Source organism: Phaethon lepturus, unplaced genomic scaffold, assembly GCF_000687285.1.
Source record: "Phaethon lepturus isolate BGI_N335 unplaced genomic scaffold, ASM68728v1 scaffold7922, whole genome shotgun sequence".
Taxonomy (NCBI): domain Eukaryota; kingdom Metazoa; phylum Chordata; class Aves; order Phaethontiformes; family Phaethontidae; genus Phaethon; species Phaethon lepturus.
The window spans coordinates 32,032-48,622 of record NW_010524046.1 but is presented as its reverse complement, the minus strand read 5'-3'; the positions used below and the strand labels follow the sequence as shown (position 1 = coordinate 48,622).

At 39.2% G+C, this 16,591-nt stretch overlaps 1 protein-coding gene across 1 annotated transcript in view; it reads left to right on the top strand.

Annotated features, from left to right (window-relative positions):
- IQSEC1 (IQ motif and Sec7 domain 1) overlaps positions 1–16,591 on the top strand; it is a 51,800-nt gene that overhangs the window by 3,645 nt on the left and 31,564 nt on the right. Inside the window, exon 3 of the mRNA XM_010282314.1 lies at positions 1,285–2,549. Coding sequence (XP_010280616.1) covers positions 1,285–2,549 — 1,265 coding nt within the window. The remainder of the gene's footprint in view (positions 1–1,284; positions 2,550–16,591) is intronic.

Sequence of the window (16,591 nt, the reverse complement as noted above, 5' to 3'; positions counted from 1 at the left end):
GCTGAACCTGGCAATAGCACTGAAATACATCAACTACTCCCAAATGGTAGACGTAATGGACTAGAAAATATTTTTTAGTACCATTTGGTCCCTTCCGTGGAAGGAGGATGTAGCTCCTCTGCGCATCAGTATCTGAACTTAATAATTACTTGGAGAGATCTCCAAGCATGAGGGGGAGAGGTTGTATGTGGATGTGCATGTGACCTAACTAATTAAAACATAGTACCTAATGAAAAAGGGTACCTGGATTTGCAAGCGAGGAGAAATGACTTTTGAATCATTGGAGTGCTATGAAAATTGCATAGACTTAAAACAAAAGTGCTGCCAGAAAAATGCTGGTTTTAACTGTAGTACTAAACATACTGATTTGTGATGGATGTTTTGTGTTTGTGAATAATATGGATCCAGCAAAGACTAATCAGAACAGAAATTAAATATCGGGGCGGGGGGGAGAATTGAAGTAAAACTAGTCATTGCTTTTCATGTTTTGGAAGGAAAGGTTTGAAAATATCTAATGAATATTCTAAAAGTATTGATATGTCATTTTCATGCGGTTAAATTGATAGCATTCATAAGGTATTTATTTTGCATATATATTCTGTTAGTTGGAAACACTGGCAATGTTGAGTATAATTACAGAAATCAAAATAGATTTGAATTTGTATTTAGAAAGTCTGAAATAGTTCTTGGTTTGAGGAAGGCTGTGTGTGTGGATATTCTATCTGAGAGAAATCTCTGGAAGCGTATGCTCTGGGAGTTTTGCTTTGATTATCAGGCCTGGGTGGAAGGTTGCTACCTGGTTTTTATTCATCTAGAATGCAGTGCATGCCTAGAAAGGTGATGGCCACTTTTAGAATTTATTCCCCAAATATGGCAATTTGCAGTGTACTTGGATTTCGCTTCTCTGCAGTTGTCCCCACTGAGAAAGAATGACTGCATTACGCTGCATTAGAGTGCTGTCTTTTCTGCTTTGACATGGGCACACCAGTGCTAGTATGGGAAAGCCAAAATTTAAATGTACACACAAATTGCCAACACCTTAATTTTGCATGACGATATTCATATAGTTATCTTTTTGTCTGTCTTTTCATAGTGGAATTTGCAAATGACCATTCGGTTCACTATTTGTGCAGTTGTTAGTCTGGAGTTTTGAGTTTTTACTTTCAAAAACAGTATGCTCTTTGAAAAATTTCTGGAAATTAAAGTTAATTTTTTTTTTTTTTGTTATACTTTAACCTTGTTCTAACCTGCATCAAGTTACAAGTTGTGTTCACCCTTTCACAGGTGGAGATGCTAGAACGGAAATATGGAGGCCGTCTCATAACTAGACATGCTGCTCGTACTATACAAACAGCTTTTCGCCAGTATCAGATGAACAAAAATTTTGAGCGCCTTAGAAGTTCTATGTCTGAAAATCGTATGTCAAGACGCATTGTACTGTCCAATATGAGAATGCAGTTTTCTTTTGAAGGACCTGAGAAAGTCCACAGCTCTTACTTTGAAGGAAAACAAGTTTCTGTTACAAATGATGGGTCAAAGCTGGGATCTCTGGTACAGCCTGAATGCGGTGAACTAGGAGAGTCCACTACAATGAAGTCTCCAGCAGCATCTACTGATTTTTCTGATGCTATAACAGAACTGGAGGATGCTTTTTCCAGGCAAGTGAAATCCCTTGCAGAATCCATTGATGATGCATTGAATTGCCGTAGTCTACATTCGGATGAAGTCCAGACTCCGGATCAAGTCAGAAGTCGTGAAATGGAAAGGGATAGTTGTGCTCCAACTAAACCAGCAATTCACAACGTGGATCACAGGAAGCTTGATGAGATGACAGCGTCATACAGTGATGTTACATTATATATTGATGAGGAGGAGTTATCTCCACCCCTTCCCCTTTCCCAGTCAGTAGACAGACCGTCCAGCACAGAATCTGATTTGAGGCTCCGCTCCGTGAACTCTTCTCAAGAGTACTGGTCCATGACCCACAAAGATGATAAACTAGACACTGACACGAGCTGCAGGAGTACCCCGTCACTGGAATGTCAGGAACAGAGGATGAGAATGGATCATCTGCCATTGCTAACTATAGAGCCACCCAGTGACAGTTCAGTGGACCTGAGTGATCGCTCAGAGAGAGGTTCATTAAAGAGACAAAATGCATATGACCGAGCGATCACTAGTCAACAAGGAAGCCCAAAACACATCCCTCACAATATTCCTGCCAAGGTTATATCCCGAGAGGAACAGGAGGCTAGACACAGGGCTAGGCCCATAGATAGTCATTTAGCTATCAATGGCACCGCAAACAGGCAAAGCAAGTCGGAGTCCGACTATTCTGATGGGGACAATGACAGCATCAACAGCACTTCCAACTCTAATGATACAATAAACTGCAGCTCAGAATCTTCTTCCAGAGACAGCCTAAGGGAGCAAACCTTGAGCAAGCAAACATACCACAAAGAAACTCGCAACAGCTGGGATTCCCCTGCCTTCAGTAACGATGTTATCAGGAAACGCCATTACAGGATTGGACTGAATCTTTTTAACAAGTAAGTAGTGTTTCCTCCTTTTCTCTCTGTGTTTGGTAGAAACGTAGCCACTGAACCAAGAATACTTTTCCTGTATCAGATAAGTAAGGCTGGTGTCTGATACTGACTTTCCAGTGAAAAAATAAGCTGCTCGTGGTTACTGTTCATGTTAAAGTACTTACAAGTTGACATCTTCATAGTTAAACAGCTTCAGGGGAAAAAAAAATTATGTATAATTATGTGTTTATATAGATGGTAGTAAACTATTGAAGAGAATGGATCGGAATCCTTGTGAAAAATATGGTGGCATCCATATTAATCCTGCTCCATTTTTGGTGTTGTAAGAAATTCATGTGTCTTCCTGCCCTAATCATGTAGGTATTGTAAAAAATTTGTCATATGGGAATTAGAAATAACAAGCAGTGTAAGATGAGTTTCCTTTTAACAGAGGCAGGGCCTGAAATTTGTTCAGTAGATTTCATCAAAACTTTGATACTGAAAAACAATGTGCTGAATATTTTTATGCTAAACTATTTATATTTATTATTTATTTATGTATTTATAATGAAAATATCATAAAATTCTCATTTCTGCCTATAAGTCTTAATTTTCCTGTGTATGGAGTTGTTTAAAATTTCTATAAAATAACCTACTCAAGTTTCTTTGTTTTATTGAAATACTTTCTTCTTTGGACACTTCCATGTGGCTGCAGAATACCATGAATATTACGATAGAGGGTAACAAATAATACACTACTCTAAACTCTGTGTTCACATTACTGGAGTTACACAGATCTCATTAGAACTATCATAACGTGAAGGTAAGAACAGCTAGGTGGTTGGCGTTAGAAGTCCTAGTTCTTCACTGCTTAGTTGATGCCTAGTGTGCCGATTTCCCTGCCCTAGATAATTTACTTAAACCTTTTCTGGTACTAGTGCTTATAAAGCTCTTCAGAATACTTGGATGAAAGATGTTAAGTGCCAGAATTTTTTCCTATTTTTCTTTGAAATACTGTTGGCAGCTAAGAGTGTTTGTATAAGTGTTTGAAATTTTCTACAGAGTATTTCAGGATTTCTGTATGAAAATTTGCTAGTTTCTGAAGAGCTAATAGATATTTCAGCGTGCTGCTGTGGACCATGCTTCACAGTCTCCTACCGCTTGGCTGAGTTCAGCCCTCCTTTTCAGTTAGCAGTGCTGTGATTTGTTTTGTTTGGATTAAGAGGTCAGTGGTTCATCATATAATAATATGTCGTAACATTGCAGATAATTAAAGCTTTTTGATCCCACCACGTGAGGCTGTGCATTACCATACTAAGGATGGATCGGCCAGGTTTGGCTGTAAAAACTTTCAGGTTTGTTTTTGTTATCTTTGTAGAAAGTTAATAGGCCTTTATAGAATCTTTTAACCAATTGGATGTCAGTCAGTCATAGGATCTCTGCGGCTTTCCGTGCTCATGAAGTAGGCTGAATAGGGACATACATCAATTGGCCTTTTTTAGAAGATTTGAAAACATTAAACATTCTTGGGGGAGGGAGGAAGGTGCTGGTACTCTTTGGCTGACATTTAAAAGACTTAGTGTTTGCTCGGTTTTTTGCACAGTAATTAAGCCTTAAGCAGTCAATAATCAGTGGACTTCATGCTTGATAATACAGTCTTTTGAGTCGATTGCAGAAGGGTGTAAGGAAAGAAGGTGATCGGAAAAAGTGCTCAAGCAATGAATGAGAGCATTGGAAGTTGTCAGATGCTTCTAGTTACGTGCTGTATCAGTAAGGGGGCTGAAAGGGCTCAAAGTGGGGAAAACGTATCAGGAATAGAGAAGAATAGAGACTGTTATTTGGAACACATCTAAGTGATCTTACTGTATGGACTTGAACAGAGACAAACCTTTTTGATATATTGGCTGGTTATAAGATGACTTGCAGTTTCTTAGCAGGGAGTTCTAAAAGATAGCACTGCACAGAACTCCAGGCAGCACCTCCATACGTGATCTTTTGCTGTATGTGATTATTTTACCCTCCCACCGCATTTTATCTCCGGTATTGATACAGAACTGCAGATTCTCATTACCTTCTGCCGAGTCACTCTGATTCTGTTGATAGCTCAGACAGTCCTCGAGTATCCCATGTATCTTGGTTTTGATTATGGCTCTTCAAGTACACAGATTGTGACATTTCATTAATAGCCTTATTTCCTCTCTGTGCAATGTCAGATATTGAACCATCACAGAATGTGATGGTGCATGAATCTGTAAACTTTTGAAAAGGGAGCTGGGAAACTTCCAAAGCTTTATTCTTCAAAAAGTTCAGAAGGAGACTCTTAAGAGTCTATCAGTGGGATTGCCAATTGCATTTTGTGAGGTAAGTGAAGGAATAGAGATTATGTTCAGGCACTTTCCAGGATTTACAGGTGATGATTTTTTCAAGATGAAGAATTGTTTTTCCTTTTAGCTATGTGCCGTACATGTACAGGTGCATTAGTTTCAATTAACTTCTGTGCAATTATCCTCATTGTTCTCAGCACATGAAGTATGTCATAGCATCTTGTGTGTCCAAATGTTTTCTGAAAAGCAAGCCATGTCCTAGATACCAGCTTCCTTGGCGAAAGCTGCTCTTTCACATGCAGAACAGCATAAAGGAGGATTGCGCAGCCTGGTTAGGCATGGGCCAGGAAAGGGGTCTGCAGGTCAGATGGACTTCCTGTTAATCAGTCCCGTCTTCACTGTTTCTCTCTCATGACATGACAAAAATCATTCAGTACCACATTGCAAATTCTTGTGCTTCCTATCGCGTGACCAGATGCACACTGCGATGTGATGGGATACGTTTTTTAGCCTACTGTCCGGTGTTCAAGTCAATGCAGCAGAATCATTTAGCTGTCTTTTGACCACGTTGATCATTCATGACACATTTATGATCATAAAATGAGGGAGTAGTACAAGTCTTGGCAGCGAGCTCCTGAGAGGATGTGTGCTCCACCCGTGCGGAAGGACTGTGTGCAGAACTGAAAAAAGGGGCTTTGAACTTACCTATTACAAGAAGTCACGTTTTTTCCAAATGTCTGCATCAACCAGAGGAAATTTTAGGGATGTCTTTTACAAGAAGTTCATGTTATTTTCATTGCATCTGAAATTTTCCTTGCAAATTAAGATTACAAACCTAATGAAGAAATACTCATGTTATTTCTTTCTGGTACGTGAAGCTTGGCTGAAATGCAGAGAGTTTAGAACCTTAAAGAAGTGCATGAATTGTCGTAAACACTTCTGCTTTGTTCACTAGAGGTGTTGAAAGAATGAAGTTTTAAAAAGCATGGAAAGTCACTATCCTCACAGTTGAAATTTCAACAGATGCTTTATAATTTTTCTGTCTTTCCTATTACAATAATAATTTTCAGAAGCCAAAGTGCAGTTTTCTTCCCAGAGGCCCTTTATTAGAATAGCCGGTTATGGGTGGAGTAAAAGTTGAGCACAACTTGTGGTCTGGTTCACTTAATCACCATAACATGCAAAGCATTAGTTAGCACAAAGGTCCTTGGAGAATGGAGAACACAGGACAGTAGATAAAAAAGTGTAGGTAATTGAAAACCATTTTTCCAGAAGTTTTATCACTAGATCATAGAATTTGTTTCAAACTATTTAACTTGGCACTCAATTTGGAACCTTAGTGTTGATTAAAGTAGTGTACTTTTAAAAAAGATATTTTGTGGTATCCACTATACTAGAACATACAGTATCGCCTAAATAGAATGATTTCTGCCAAAGAAATTGCAATTAAGTAACAGCTTCTCTACATGCTCCTGGTTTTGAATGGCAGTAGTGATTTCACCCTGTCAATAGGCTGTCGGATTGTGTGTTACCATTCACTGCCTTCCTAAAGGAAGGACTGCAGGTGCATGCCTGGAGTGCAGGGGCTCCCAGGGAAGCTTGGTGAGGCCAGCTGTGTTGAATTAGGCATTTTCTTCAGTGTTGTTTGAAAGGGATGTAGTCTGGGAGAAATTATACTAGAAACCATTCCTGCCTTATAGGCAGAAGGAAAACACTACCTAGAAAGGTTTATTTTGAAGGCTCCAAACCCTGCCAATGCAAATCCAGCCTTTGAGACTGGTTTGCTTATAAACAAGGCTTCAAGAGGGCTTTTGACTGCTGCTTTAAAATAAAAAAAAGTGGGGGGGGGAAGTAGAAAGGGCTGTGATTTTATTCTCATGTTTGTTTTGACTGTAGGCTGGAAATACCAGGTTTACCAGTTACTGCAGCCCAATCTGGTAGGATTTTCAGGTTCCATTCTGCTACCGGTGCACTGATGGTTCGAACAGATTAAATAGGACTGGGTGGTTTTTAACCTGGGTAGTCTGAGGAAACATGTCCTGCCCTAGGGTCAACTTTGCAGTCGGTAGTAGCAGACTCTTAATTCCGTGCAGAGCTCTATGTGTATAGGAAGAACTATATTGCCATATTCCCTTCTCTTGTGCCATCATGGTGGTGGCAAGTAACTCTGGCTCCTTGCTAAGGATTTGTGGCTACCAGGTATGTTTGTTGATAACACTGCCCTGTGTTTGTTGATAACACTGCCCTCAATTACAGGCTCCTCAAACTGCAGTGACACACTCAACTGGGCCATGTTGAGTGGAGTAGGGTGTAGTGATTTTCAGCATTCTCTGAAATTTCAGGGGCTACAAATGCTTTCTGTATTAATAAAGTATTTTCAACAAAACTTGGGCAACATTAGAGTGGTTTGTAAAATTTGATGCGATTGTGCCTAGTGTTATAAAATATGGGAAATAGAAGTTTGCATTTCCCAGATTCGTTTGTTAATCAGGCAGAGACTAGAGTCATATTTAGTATCTCTTTTGGGATATCAGATATTGGAAGACACTTTTTAATGTCCTCTCATCTGGCAGTGTTCCTGTGGCATTGTGATTTCTTGCCAGGGGAGCCAGTTGTGCTGGGGCTGATGCCAATTTCTGACAGTACTGGTGAAGACAGACTGTGAAGTATAGCTTGTGGGCCATTTGCACCATGTGGCTCTGCTTTTTACGCCATGGCATAGTTTTGTTGAGGGCTTTTTTTGTGTAGTGTTTTGTTGAAGGTTTTGGGGCCTAGTCTTGCATGTACATCTTGAAGGTAAATGAATGTGACACCACTTTACATTACTAGAACAGAGGCTAGGCTATAAATATTTTTACAATAAGTTTTCTCAGATGCCTTTTATCCCCCACCCCCTCTTTTGTCCTCTTGCTTTCTGGAAAGGGTAATGACAGATGGAAAACTGTTCCCTGTGTGTCCTCAGTCCATTACAGCATACTGTTTTTGAAGAGTCTTCTGTAGCTTCCTTCAGAGCGGGCTATTATCAAGGTTACCACTCTTCCAAAGTTCTCTCAAAGGATTTATTGACAGAGCTAAAAAGGCATGAGTATCTGTTTGCATTATGCAGTGTTATGTCATCTTTTGACGTGTAAGCCTTGAAAGCCCTACTGGCTTCATTTATTGCATGATGGGGATGATTTTATTTGAAATTTTAAAATTGCTATCAATATGATTTGGATACTAATTCCAGGAACAGACTTTTTAAAATGTGTCTAGATTCCTTGGAATATTAATTTAAGTATGTCTTTATTTTACTAAGCAGATATGAGAGGAATTTCCTGAGTGCTGGTGGGATTGTACCAAATACAAAATTGCGAATTACAGTTTCTAGAGAAATTCTTGTTGGGAATCTGAAACACAATACTAATATTTGAGAAGGCGCATTTTTCATTTTCCATGAAAGCAGCTTTAACTATTCAACAGAGGTATATGGTTTCTATCATTTACATGTAGACAGAGGTTGAAGGTAATTTGAATTCCTAAGTACTGTTACATTCAGAAAGTACTGCAAACCTTTTCTCTATTTGAAACGCTTAGAAGTTGCCAGATGCTAAGAATTTTTTTAAAGAAGTCTTGCGAGTAGCCATTAGTTTAAATACTGTAATAAGTGTACTAATCTGATGTTCCTCCATCTACACCAATCACACGCCTAATTAATTTCACTGAAGATGATGAACATACTTTCTGTATTGCTTTTAGTCAGGTCTCATGGCATCCATTCAGCATTCTAATGTCTGGTCTGAAATGTATTTTTGGACTGTCCCCCTTAGAATTTTAAGTTGAAAGCTTATTGGAAGCATTTCTAACGGTCTTAGACTTTGTAAGAGCAGATTTGGTAGGAGGGAGAAGGTGTAAAGCAAAATAAGTTGGTTCTCTTTACCTTTGAACTAGTTCTTTTATTTCTAGTATTTTTGCAAATGATATATTGTCTGTGATTTTTTTTGAACGATTCAGTAGAAAAAGGAAAGGGGAGACAAGAGGCTTGTTAAGGATTTTGCAACCGAGCCATTTGCCATCCTTGTGTATATGCTGAAAGGGACTTTACTGTTGTTACAACATCTGGACTGCAGATTATTCAGCCACAGACAGTTCCAACAAAAATTAAAATCAAAGCACTCCATGTAGCTTGTCCTTTAACATGCTGAGGAGTTAGTAAGAAGAGAAGAATGTTCTTAGTATGACTCTCATTATTTCTAAAAACATTTAGCCCTAAGTGAGAACACCCAAAGGAAAAAAAAAAAGCTCTGTGTTTTGCTTTGCTTTGTGTGTGTTTTATCTTTTCTCCCTGAGGACCCATTTCTCCTCCTTTTTTGCCAAAAAGGGGTGCTTTGTTTAGCATACATTATGTCCTGCCCATAAAAAACAGCTCAAATGTATAACCGTGAGAATTCAACCAATAGTATATTTAAGCGCCGGTTTCAAATATGGGCACAAGGATTCCCTTTATTGCCATTAAAAGGGAGTATAAACTTTACCAAATGTTGAAAGCTAATCTAGGTTTTGAAAGGCTGCACTGTGACCAGCAGTAACTGTGTGCGAGTGTCCCTGGAACCGTGAAAGAGCCATTACCTCATCCTCTGCCGCCAGCTCCGCCTGCCCTTAAACATTCTGGGCACACATCTCCCTGCCGCTGCTACGTGCCAGGAATCGGTAACTGGTTTGCTCTAACAATGCCGGGGTGCGTGCTCAGGATACAGTTGGTTATTAGAAAATGACCCTGTGAATGGAGGAATTTGACTGAGTGAGCAGCTCCCAGACGATCATCTGATATGACTCTGGATGCCAGAATTTTAATTCCCGAATCTCAAGTGAACAAATTTTGAGGGTGAAAAATGTGACCAGCTGCCTTTGCAGGCACACAGAGGACAGTTTGAATAGGGAGTTGGGAAGGCTGTATAGGAACCCCTGGAATAAGAGTTAAGGAAAAGAGAAGGGGGAAACAAGACTTTTTCCTCCTGTTTAACAATTCACATCTATCTACTGAATTGGGGTTTGGTGGACCTGTAAATGAAAAAGCTGGACGTCTTTCCACAGTATTTTTGCATTGCCAGTTTAAAGGGTACCCCTTTTAAAGTAATTGTGATTGATAGTGTTTCCCATTTGCAGTCAGCAGAGTTGCAGAAATTGAAGCTGAAGTGCTTCTGTTATGTATAACTGGGGTGAGGGTGTGAAAAGAGAATTTTAGGGCAGGGACACTAGAAAACATTGACAGGGACTGTTCCTCAATTTCAAGGACATAGTCATTTCAATGGCTCATTCCTGACTGCAGTTGCATAAACGTGAAAGCAATACTCAGCTCTGGCAAATAGTTCTGAGAGTGCCGGCAGGTTTTTCATGTGTCTTGTCTCAAAGAGGGGTATATTTGGCTCTGCTGGCAGCCACAAACTCTCTTCCCTGCTCTTTGAGAGATGCAGAGGTGCAAAGGGGTCAGATACGAGAAAATCCTCATAGAGTGTTTTGGTCCATTTATTTAACTAAAATATTTCCATCTTTCTTGTGAGGAAGGAAGGAGCAGGGCAGAAAACCAGCAGGCTGCCCACTGCCAAGAGAGGGAATAACGAGGAGCTACGAAATCTGCTATAGCATGAAGACTCGGGATTGTTTTTACTAGCCAAGACATGTCCAGCTACTGCATTACAACTGCTTGGGGTGTGCCTTATGATTCTCTTCACTGTGCTAACTGCTTTGTTCCTCAAGGCTGATGCTTCTCATACAGAAAAATCCAATTTCTGAAATAGCGTTAAACGCTATTTTTCCTCCTTTATTAAAACAAACCAAACATTTCTGCTTGGACTGTTTAGCTACCTTTTATACACTTTTTACAGTTTTGTAATCAGCTCTGATTCAAGTGATAGTTTTCAGACAAGCCAAAACATTCAGTAGCAATAATAATGTTTCATGTATCATTTCCTAGCTCTTTATGAGGAGATGGTGACATAAAGAAACTGATAGATGATAGAAAGTAATGGTAGAGCTCTTTAGGTCAGTTACCCGATTTTATGAAAACAGATGTCTACAGAGTTTCCTCTCTTTATTTTGCTCCCCCACCAAGTAGAACTGGGCACTGAGATCACTTCCTAGTAAATTCTTTTGTTAGTGACATGGGTATAAATTAACTTTCACTGTTTGGAAGTTACTCCAGGTAATTTGGTGTAATTGCAAGTAAGCTTTGACCTTCATATCTGTGGTGGTGGTTTTTTGGTTTGATCTTGAATGAACCTGAGAAGATTAACATACCATGCAGTGGGGAGAAGTCATCTCCACTGTGAGGGGAAACTGTAGGGCCCTTGCCCAAATAATGCGAATAACTATCTCCCCATTTCCATGAGATACAGGGAAGCTGTGAGAAATGTGCTATTTCTTGGCTTATTTTCCTGACCCAGAGACTCTTTCCTGTAATTACCAGAAGATGCAATTTACACCTAGTTCGTTCTTTTCATTAAGCAGTTGTGTTAACATGGGGAAGACGCAGCTTAGGCTTCCCAGACAGTTCTTTGAATTTTCTTCATTTCAGTCCCCTTCTTGCCTTGCTGCATGGTTGAGTGAACTCTGACAAGTTGTTTTGGCAGTAGTTTTGGTAGTATTTTAAGGATATTGGGTTTTTTGCTTCTTTCCCAGAAGGTTTAAAATAGGCATAGTGATTCTCTTAGCTTAGTTGTGGCAGCAGTAGGATATTCAGCAACAGTGGAGGAAGAAGTACAACCGTAGAAACAAACTTTAGCAGTCTGCCAGACTAAGGAGAATGTTCAACTAGCTTGTTATTGCCAACTTGGCTATTTAAAAATATTTAACTTCTTAAATGATACTAAGAAGGGTTGTAGATTCTTGCTATTAAAAAAGCCATCCCTGGATTTTAATGTTAAACTATTGCTTCGTTTTGTAACAACTGTAAATATTTTCAAAACGGGATCTCTAGTATCAAAGGCAAGGAAGATTTGCTTTATTAACAGAGTACTGGCATCATAGTTGCATTAAATTCTCCACCTCCAACATGAAAAGATTTCTTTGGCAGCAGCATGTTTGTGAACTGTTTGTGTTTGCAGTGTTGACATCTTCTAAGAAATGTTGGCAGTTCTGGTTTGCTTGTTCTCTAGATTCTCTCAGCTTATGGGCCTTTCAGTGTAGCACGCATGTGTGCCTAAACGTAGACAAGAAACCAAAAAGCATAGATGTGCCTTCAGAACTACTGAAGTTCTTTCTACGTGTTTTGACCAAGCTTCTCAATTTCTGTCAGGTTAGCTTTAATCTCTCTTCTCTCAGATGGCTGTAAGAACAGTATGTTTGTGGTTATTTACATTGCGTAAGTGCCTAGTTTACCTCAAAAGATACTTTTGGCATTATTGGGTATTAGGAATCTAGACTTGGGCAAGCTGCTTTCTGTGCTCATTTGTTTATTAATGCTTACAGCTCTGTTATTGTCTGAGCATCTGAAAGGAAATAAAAAGATTTAATGTGGTTTTGGATGCTTGTAAGCTTTACATGTTTAGTAAGTCAGAAATAGAGAAGGCTTTAGACACCTTTGTACTGTGGCTTTGTTGAATGTTTCTTTTTGAGGTAGTGCTGCTCTTCTCTTCTGTTGGCCAGCATGGGCTTTATCCACACTGTGGCTCGGTTAGTACAACTGATTGTGCAGCTATGGGGGGAGCTTGATTGGATTTAAGAAAGAAAAAAAAAGAAAAAGCCCACACAAAACATACAAACAAAACACCAAAACAATAACCAAAAAAAAACAACCCAAAACCCTCCACAAGCTGAAAACAACAAACTCCCTTTTTCTCGCAGTTCAGTTTGTCAGGAAGTCCTAAACCAGCAATGGGGAGGAGAGCAGAGACTGATGCCGGTGCCGGCACTGCCCCTGAAGTGCTCTCCTAACTACAGCACCTGGGTGTAATGTGTTTGTTTTGCAGTAAGACTGGGTGTACCAGTAAGTCTGGTAGATAACAGTAAATGCTAAGTTAGCGTTCTTACCATTTAGAATCTGACTAAGAGCTTTTCCTCTACCAAATTCACTTTTCACATTCACTGTAATGTTTTTGCAAAAATAGTATTTCCTATAATTTTAAAGATAACATTTTGAATATCCAGGTAATACAAAGCCACATTTCCCAAGTACAGCTAACCTTTGGAATCTGGTGTTACTTTATGTCCAACAACAGCGTAAGGCAGCATATTTCTAACCGTGTTTCTTGTTGTGGCTTAAACAGCAATCTGTATGTCTGCCCCTGCACTACCTGCAGGGTTGTGTGAGCACAGTCGTTGACAGCTTTGCTGTGAACAGACTTGGGAACTCAGTCAGCAGGTACGGTTATCCTTCCCTTCTTCAAAGGAGGAGCAGTTTCTGACCGTGGCTTTCTTGCTTTCTCAAACTCTGACAAGGTCTTCAGCACCTCTGAAAAGAGAAAACAAGCAGAGGAAATGTCAAACCAGGGACTGGAATTATGTAATTTTGACAGTCCGTATTTAGTTATTCATGGAGCTTTAGGGGCTGTTTTTTATCACTGGCAATCCAGATTTTCTGCAACAGCGAGTTGGTGATTATCTTTGCAGGTTGATATTCTCACGTGGTATAAATGATTGTAATAACATGTGTCCTAAAGTTGTCTTAGTGGTTCCTCCAACAAGGTGAAAGTTAATTGAGACAAATAATGACGCATTCAGAACTATAGATGTCTGGATCACTGCTGCTCTTACGAATTTGCTTATGACAATAAAATTATTAGGAATGCAGTGTTTTTCTAAAGATACTGTGCTTCTTAAATGCATGTAGGTTTTAGTCTAAATTGACAAAAATACTCTTTTTTTTTTTTTCCTATGTATTCCTAACTTGGATAAGGGACAGTCCTCTAAGGAATGTACCAGCTCTGATGTTATTACCCTATTTATTCTTTTCTCTTCTACTCCATACTCCAAAGGAGAGCTCATTCCTAGGAAAGCCTCATATATCACTTACATTAGCAAAACTCCTAAACATACTGAATTTTTGTGATTTTTCCAGATTCAGACTGCATAGGTGTTAAAGAAAAAAAAAAAAAAACAAACTCTCAACTTCGCAAGCTATAAACCACCAACAAACTTCCACTCTAGTGAGATCTACACAGTCAGCAAGTTATATGAACTTCCACTGAATTCACGCTTTCAGTACTGCATGTAGAACTTGCTCAGTAAATAAGCCTTCTCACTGTAGTTAGTATTAGGCCTAGGAAGGAAAGGCGTAATACTGACTAGAGGAAACAGCAGTGATGTGCGGGGATTTGCTATTGTCTTGGCTTTTGAGGGAATGGGCTTTTAGGGGCATTAGGGTTTGGGGGGTTTTTTGCTCTGTTTTTTTAACTGTTGTCTGTGTGTGATTTAGCACTCTTCATTCCTGAAGTGCAGGATCCTTCCTGTCTTCAGAAACACACAAAGAAAACGTTTTCACTGGATATGACCCGTACTCTCTAAGAAGCGTGCTTATTAAAATATACTGGTGTGATCTGTTATTTTGAAGTTTGCATTACCATCGATGTTTTTCCCTTAGAAGTTGCTTTAAACCATCCTAATGGTCTTGCTATTAATCAGTTACTGGCAAATTTCTTAGCCCTGTATGCAACATCTGAGAATCTTATGTAAATATGGTTTTGCACACCTTTCTGTGTTACTTGGTTGGGGTTTTTTTTCTTCCTTTCAGTAGATTGCTTTTGATTTGGCTGGGTTGTTTTGTTTTGTTTTTGAGGTAGAAGACATTTTTTTAAGCTTTGCTTTGGAAGCAATCCTGTAAATACCAAAAGTTCTCTAAATATGTGTATCATCAGCTATAGAAGGTGCTAGCTTTAGAGGGCGTATTTTGATATTAGTTAATGTATTCAAATCTGAAAATAAATGCTCTGCTTATGCAGCTTCCGTGATTGCTATTTATAGACTTCTCATCTTCCCTGTTATTGGTAGGTGTAATTAACAAGCCACCACTGGGAATTTTCCTAATCACAAAAGACTCTTAGTTGTAAGTACAAAATGGTCTACGCTCAATTCTGAGTAGGCAGAAATGAGGATATCTTATGTCAGATGTCCTGTCTCATGTTAAACCCATGACCCTTTCATGTCCCACTCCCTTCTGCATCCAGTCATACACTTTAGGAAAATTAGGGTTTCGTGAAAAAAGAAAGTTTGTCCAATTTAAAACAGACGGTTTTGCCAGCGGTGGAATTCCTGTTTGCTTTATGTTGTCTTTTAAAACCTGCCCTCCCAGAAACCCTATCAGCTACCTGGTATTTTTTGCCTTTCATTGGGAAGGAGCAAATGAGTTTCCAGCAGTTTGATGATAGTCAACACCACAACCTGCATGTCCTCTTGGTGCATTTAAGAGGCAATTCCTTGACACTTAGTAGTATTTGTAATTTTTGGTGTTGGGGAAATTTCCATGAACCTGTTTAAGTTCTTCAATTTCCCTGAATTTTAAAAGAGAGAAAATATTGCTTGTGTTTAAAGACAGAGAGGGAAGTCACCCTTGTCTAGATTTTTCTCTTAGCCTATTGTTAGCTTCACTTCTTAAGTAAAATTTAATTGGAAGTACAACACTTCAGAACACTCTTACAAAGTCACAGTTTTCTATTAAGTGCTGTTCCTGTTGAATGAGGTAATGTCACACCTGGTGTGGGGGTGGGAGGGAGCCTACAACAGTAATAAAACCCCCTGAACCTCCCCAGCTTGCAAGGTGATTAGATAAAAAAAAGGGGTGGGGGTGAGAATGTTCTTCCAATAAGGTGTTTGATAAAACTTAGTTCATATTAAATTCAGTTTCTTGGTCAAGAGTAGTGAATGAACTCAAGGTTTCAGATCATCAAAAATAGAAATATGAAGAAATTTTCTTGGCAAGCTAGACTTCCAGAACAGAAACCAAAATTAGCATTTCTGAGCTGAATGGGAAGCTAGGGAGATAACCCCTTGGATAAGAAAATTTTTCTTCCTCTGATATACAATACCTGCATTTAGCCACAGAAACTTATTTTATTTGTGCACATTCCCATATAACCCTTAACCTTCAGAGCTCTCCTGTGAGCCAAATAGTATTCCTTTTGGTGACAGGAAACTGAAAACATGGAAGACTACCTTGCTCAATGAGTGATACCCTAACAACTGCAGAGTGGTACCAGCTGCCTCTGGCTACTCGACCTTTATGCCATCCTTTGACTATCCTCTGTTGTAGGCTGTCATTACTTGGCCTGAGGTACCAAAAGACCACCTGAAGCTATAGATTCTGTCATTAAGAACAATTATTCTGCTAATTCTGGCTCTGAGAAATCCTTTATCCCGGTCGTAGTGATGACTGTTGGAACCTTCAAAGAAAGAGCAAAGTAACATTACAGAAAGTTAGAGTTTTCATCTCAACACCTAGTAGAAATCCTTTAATTCTTGAGTTCCTTATTTTTAGCAGTGGCTCTGTACCAAGTTAGTCTGGGTGTTTCGCTGTTGGCTGGGGTCAGCCCATAAGCAGGTCTTCAGTTGAGGTCAGTCATATTCTCTAGGTTTTACAGTTCTTTTTTTAGAACAGATCAGTGAACAGTTTTTAGAGGACAGATTTCAAAATAATATGATACAATTTCATTGATCTCTAATTGTCAAATTCAGTGGATAAGGCTACAAATTAGAAAGAAACAGTTTCTTCACTGTGGAAATGACTCTTGCAGGTTTGTTACTCAGAATTTTATGCCACTACTACTACAGTTT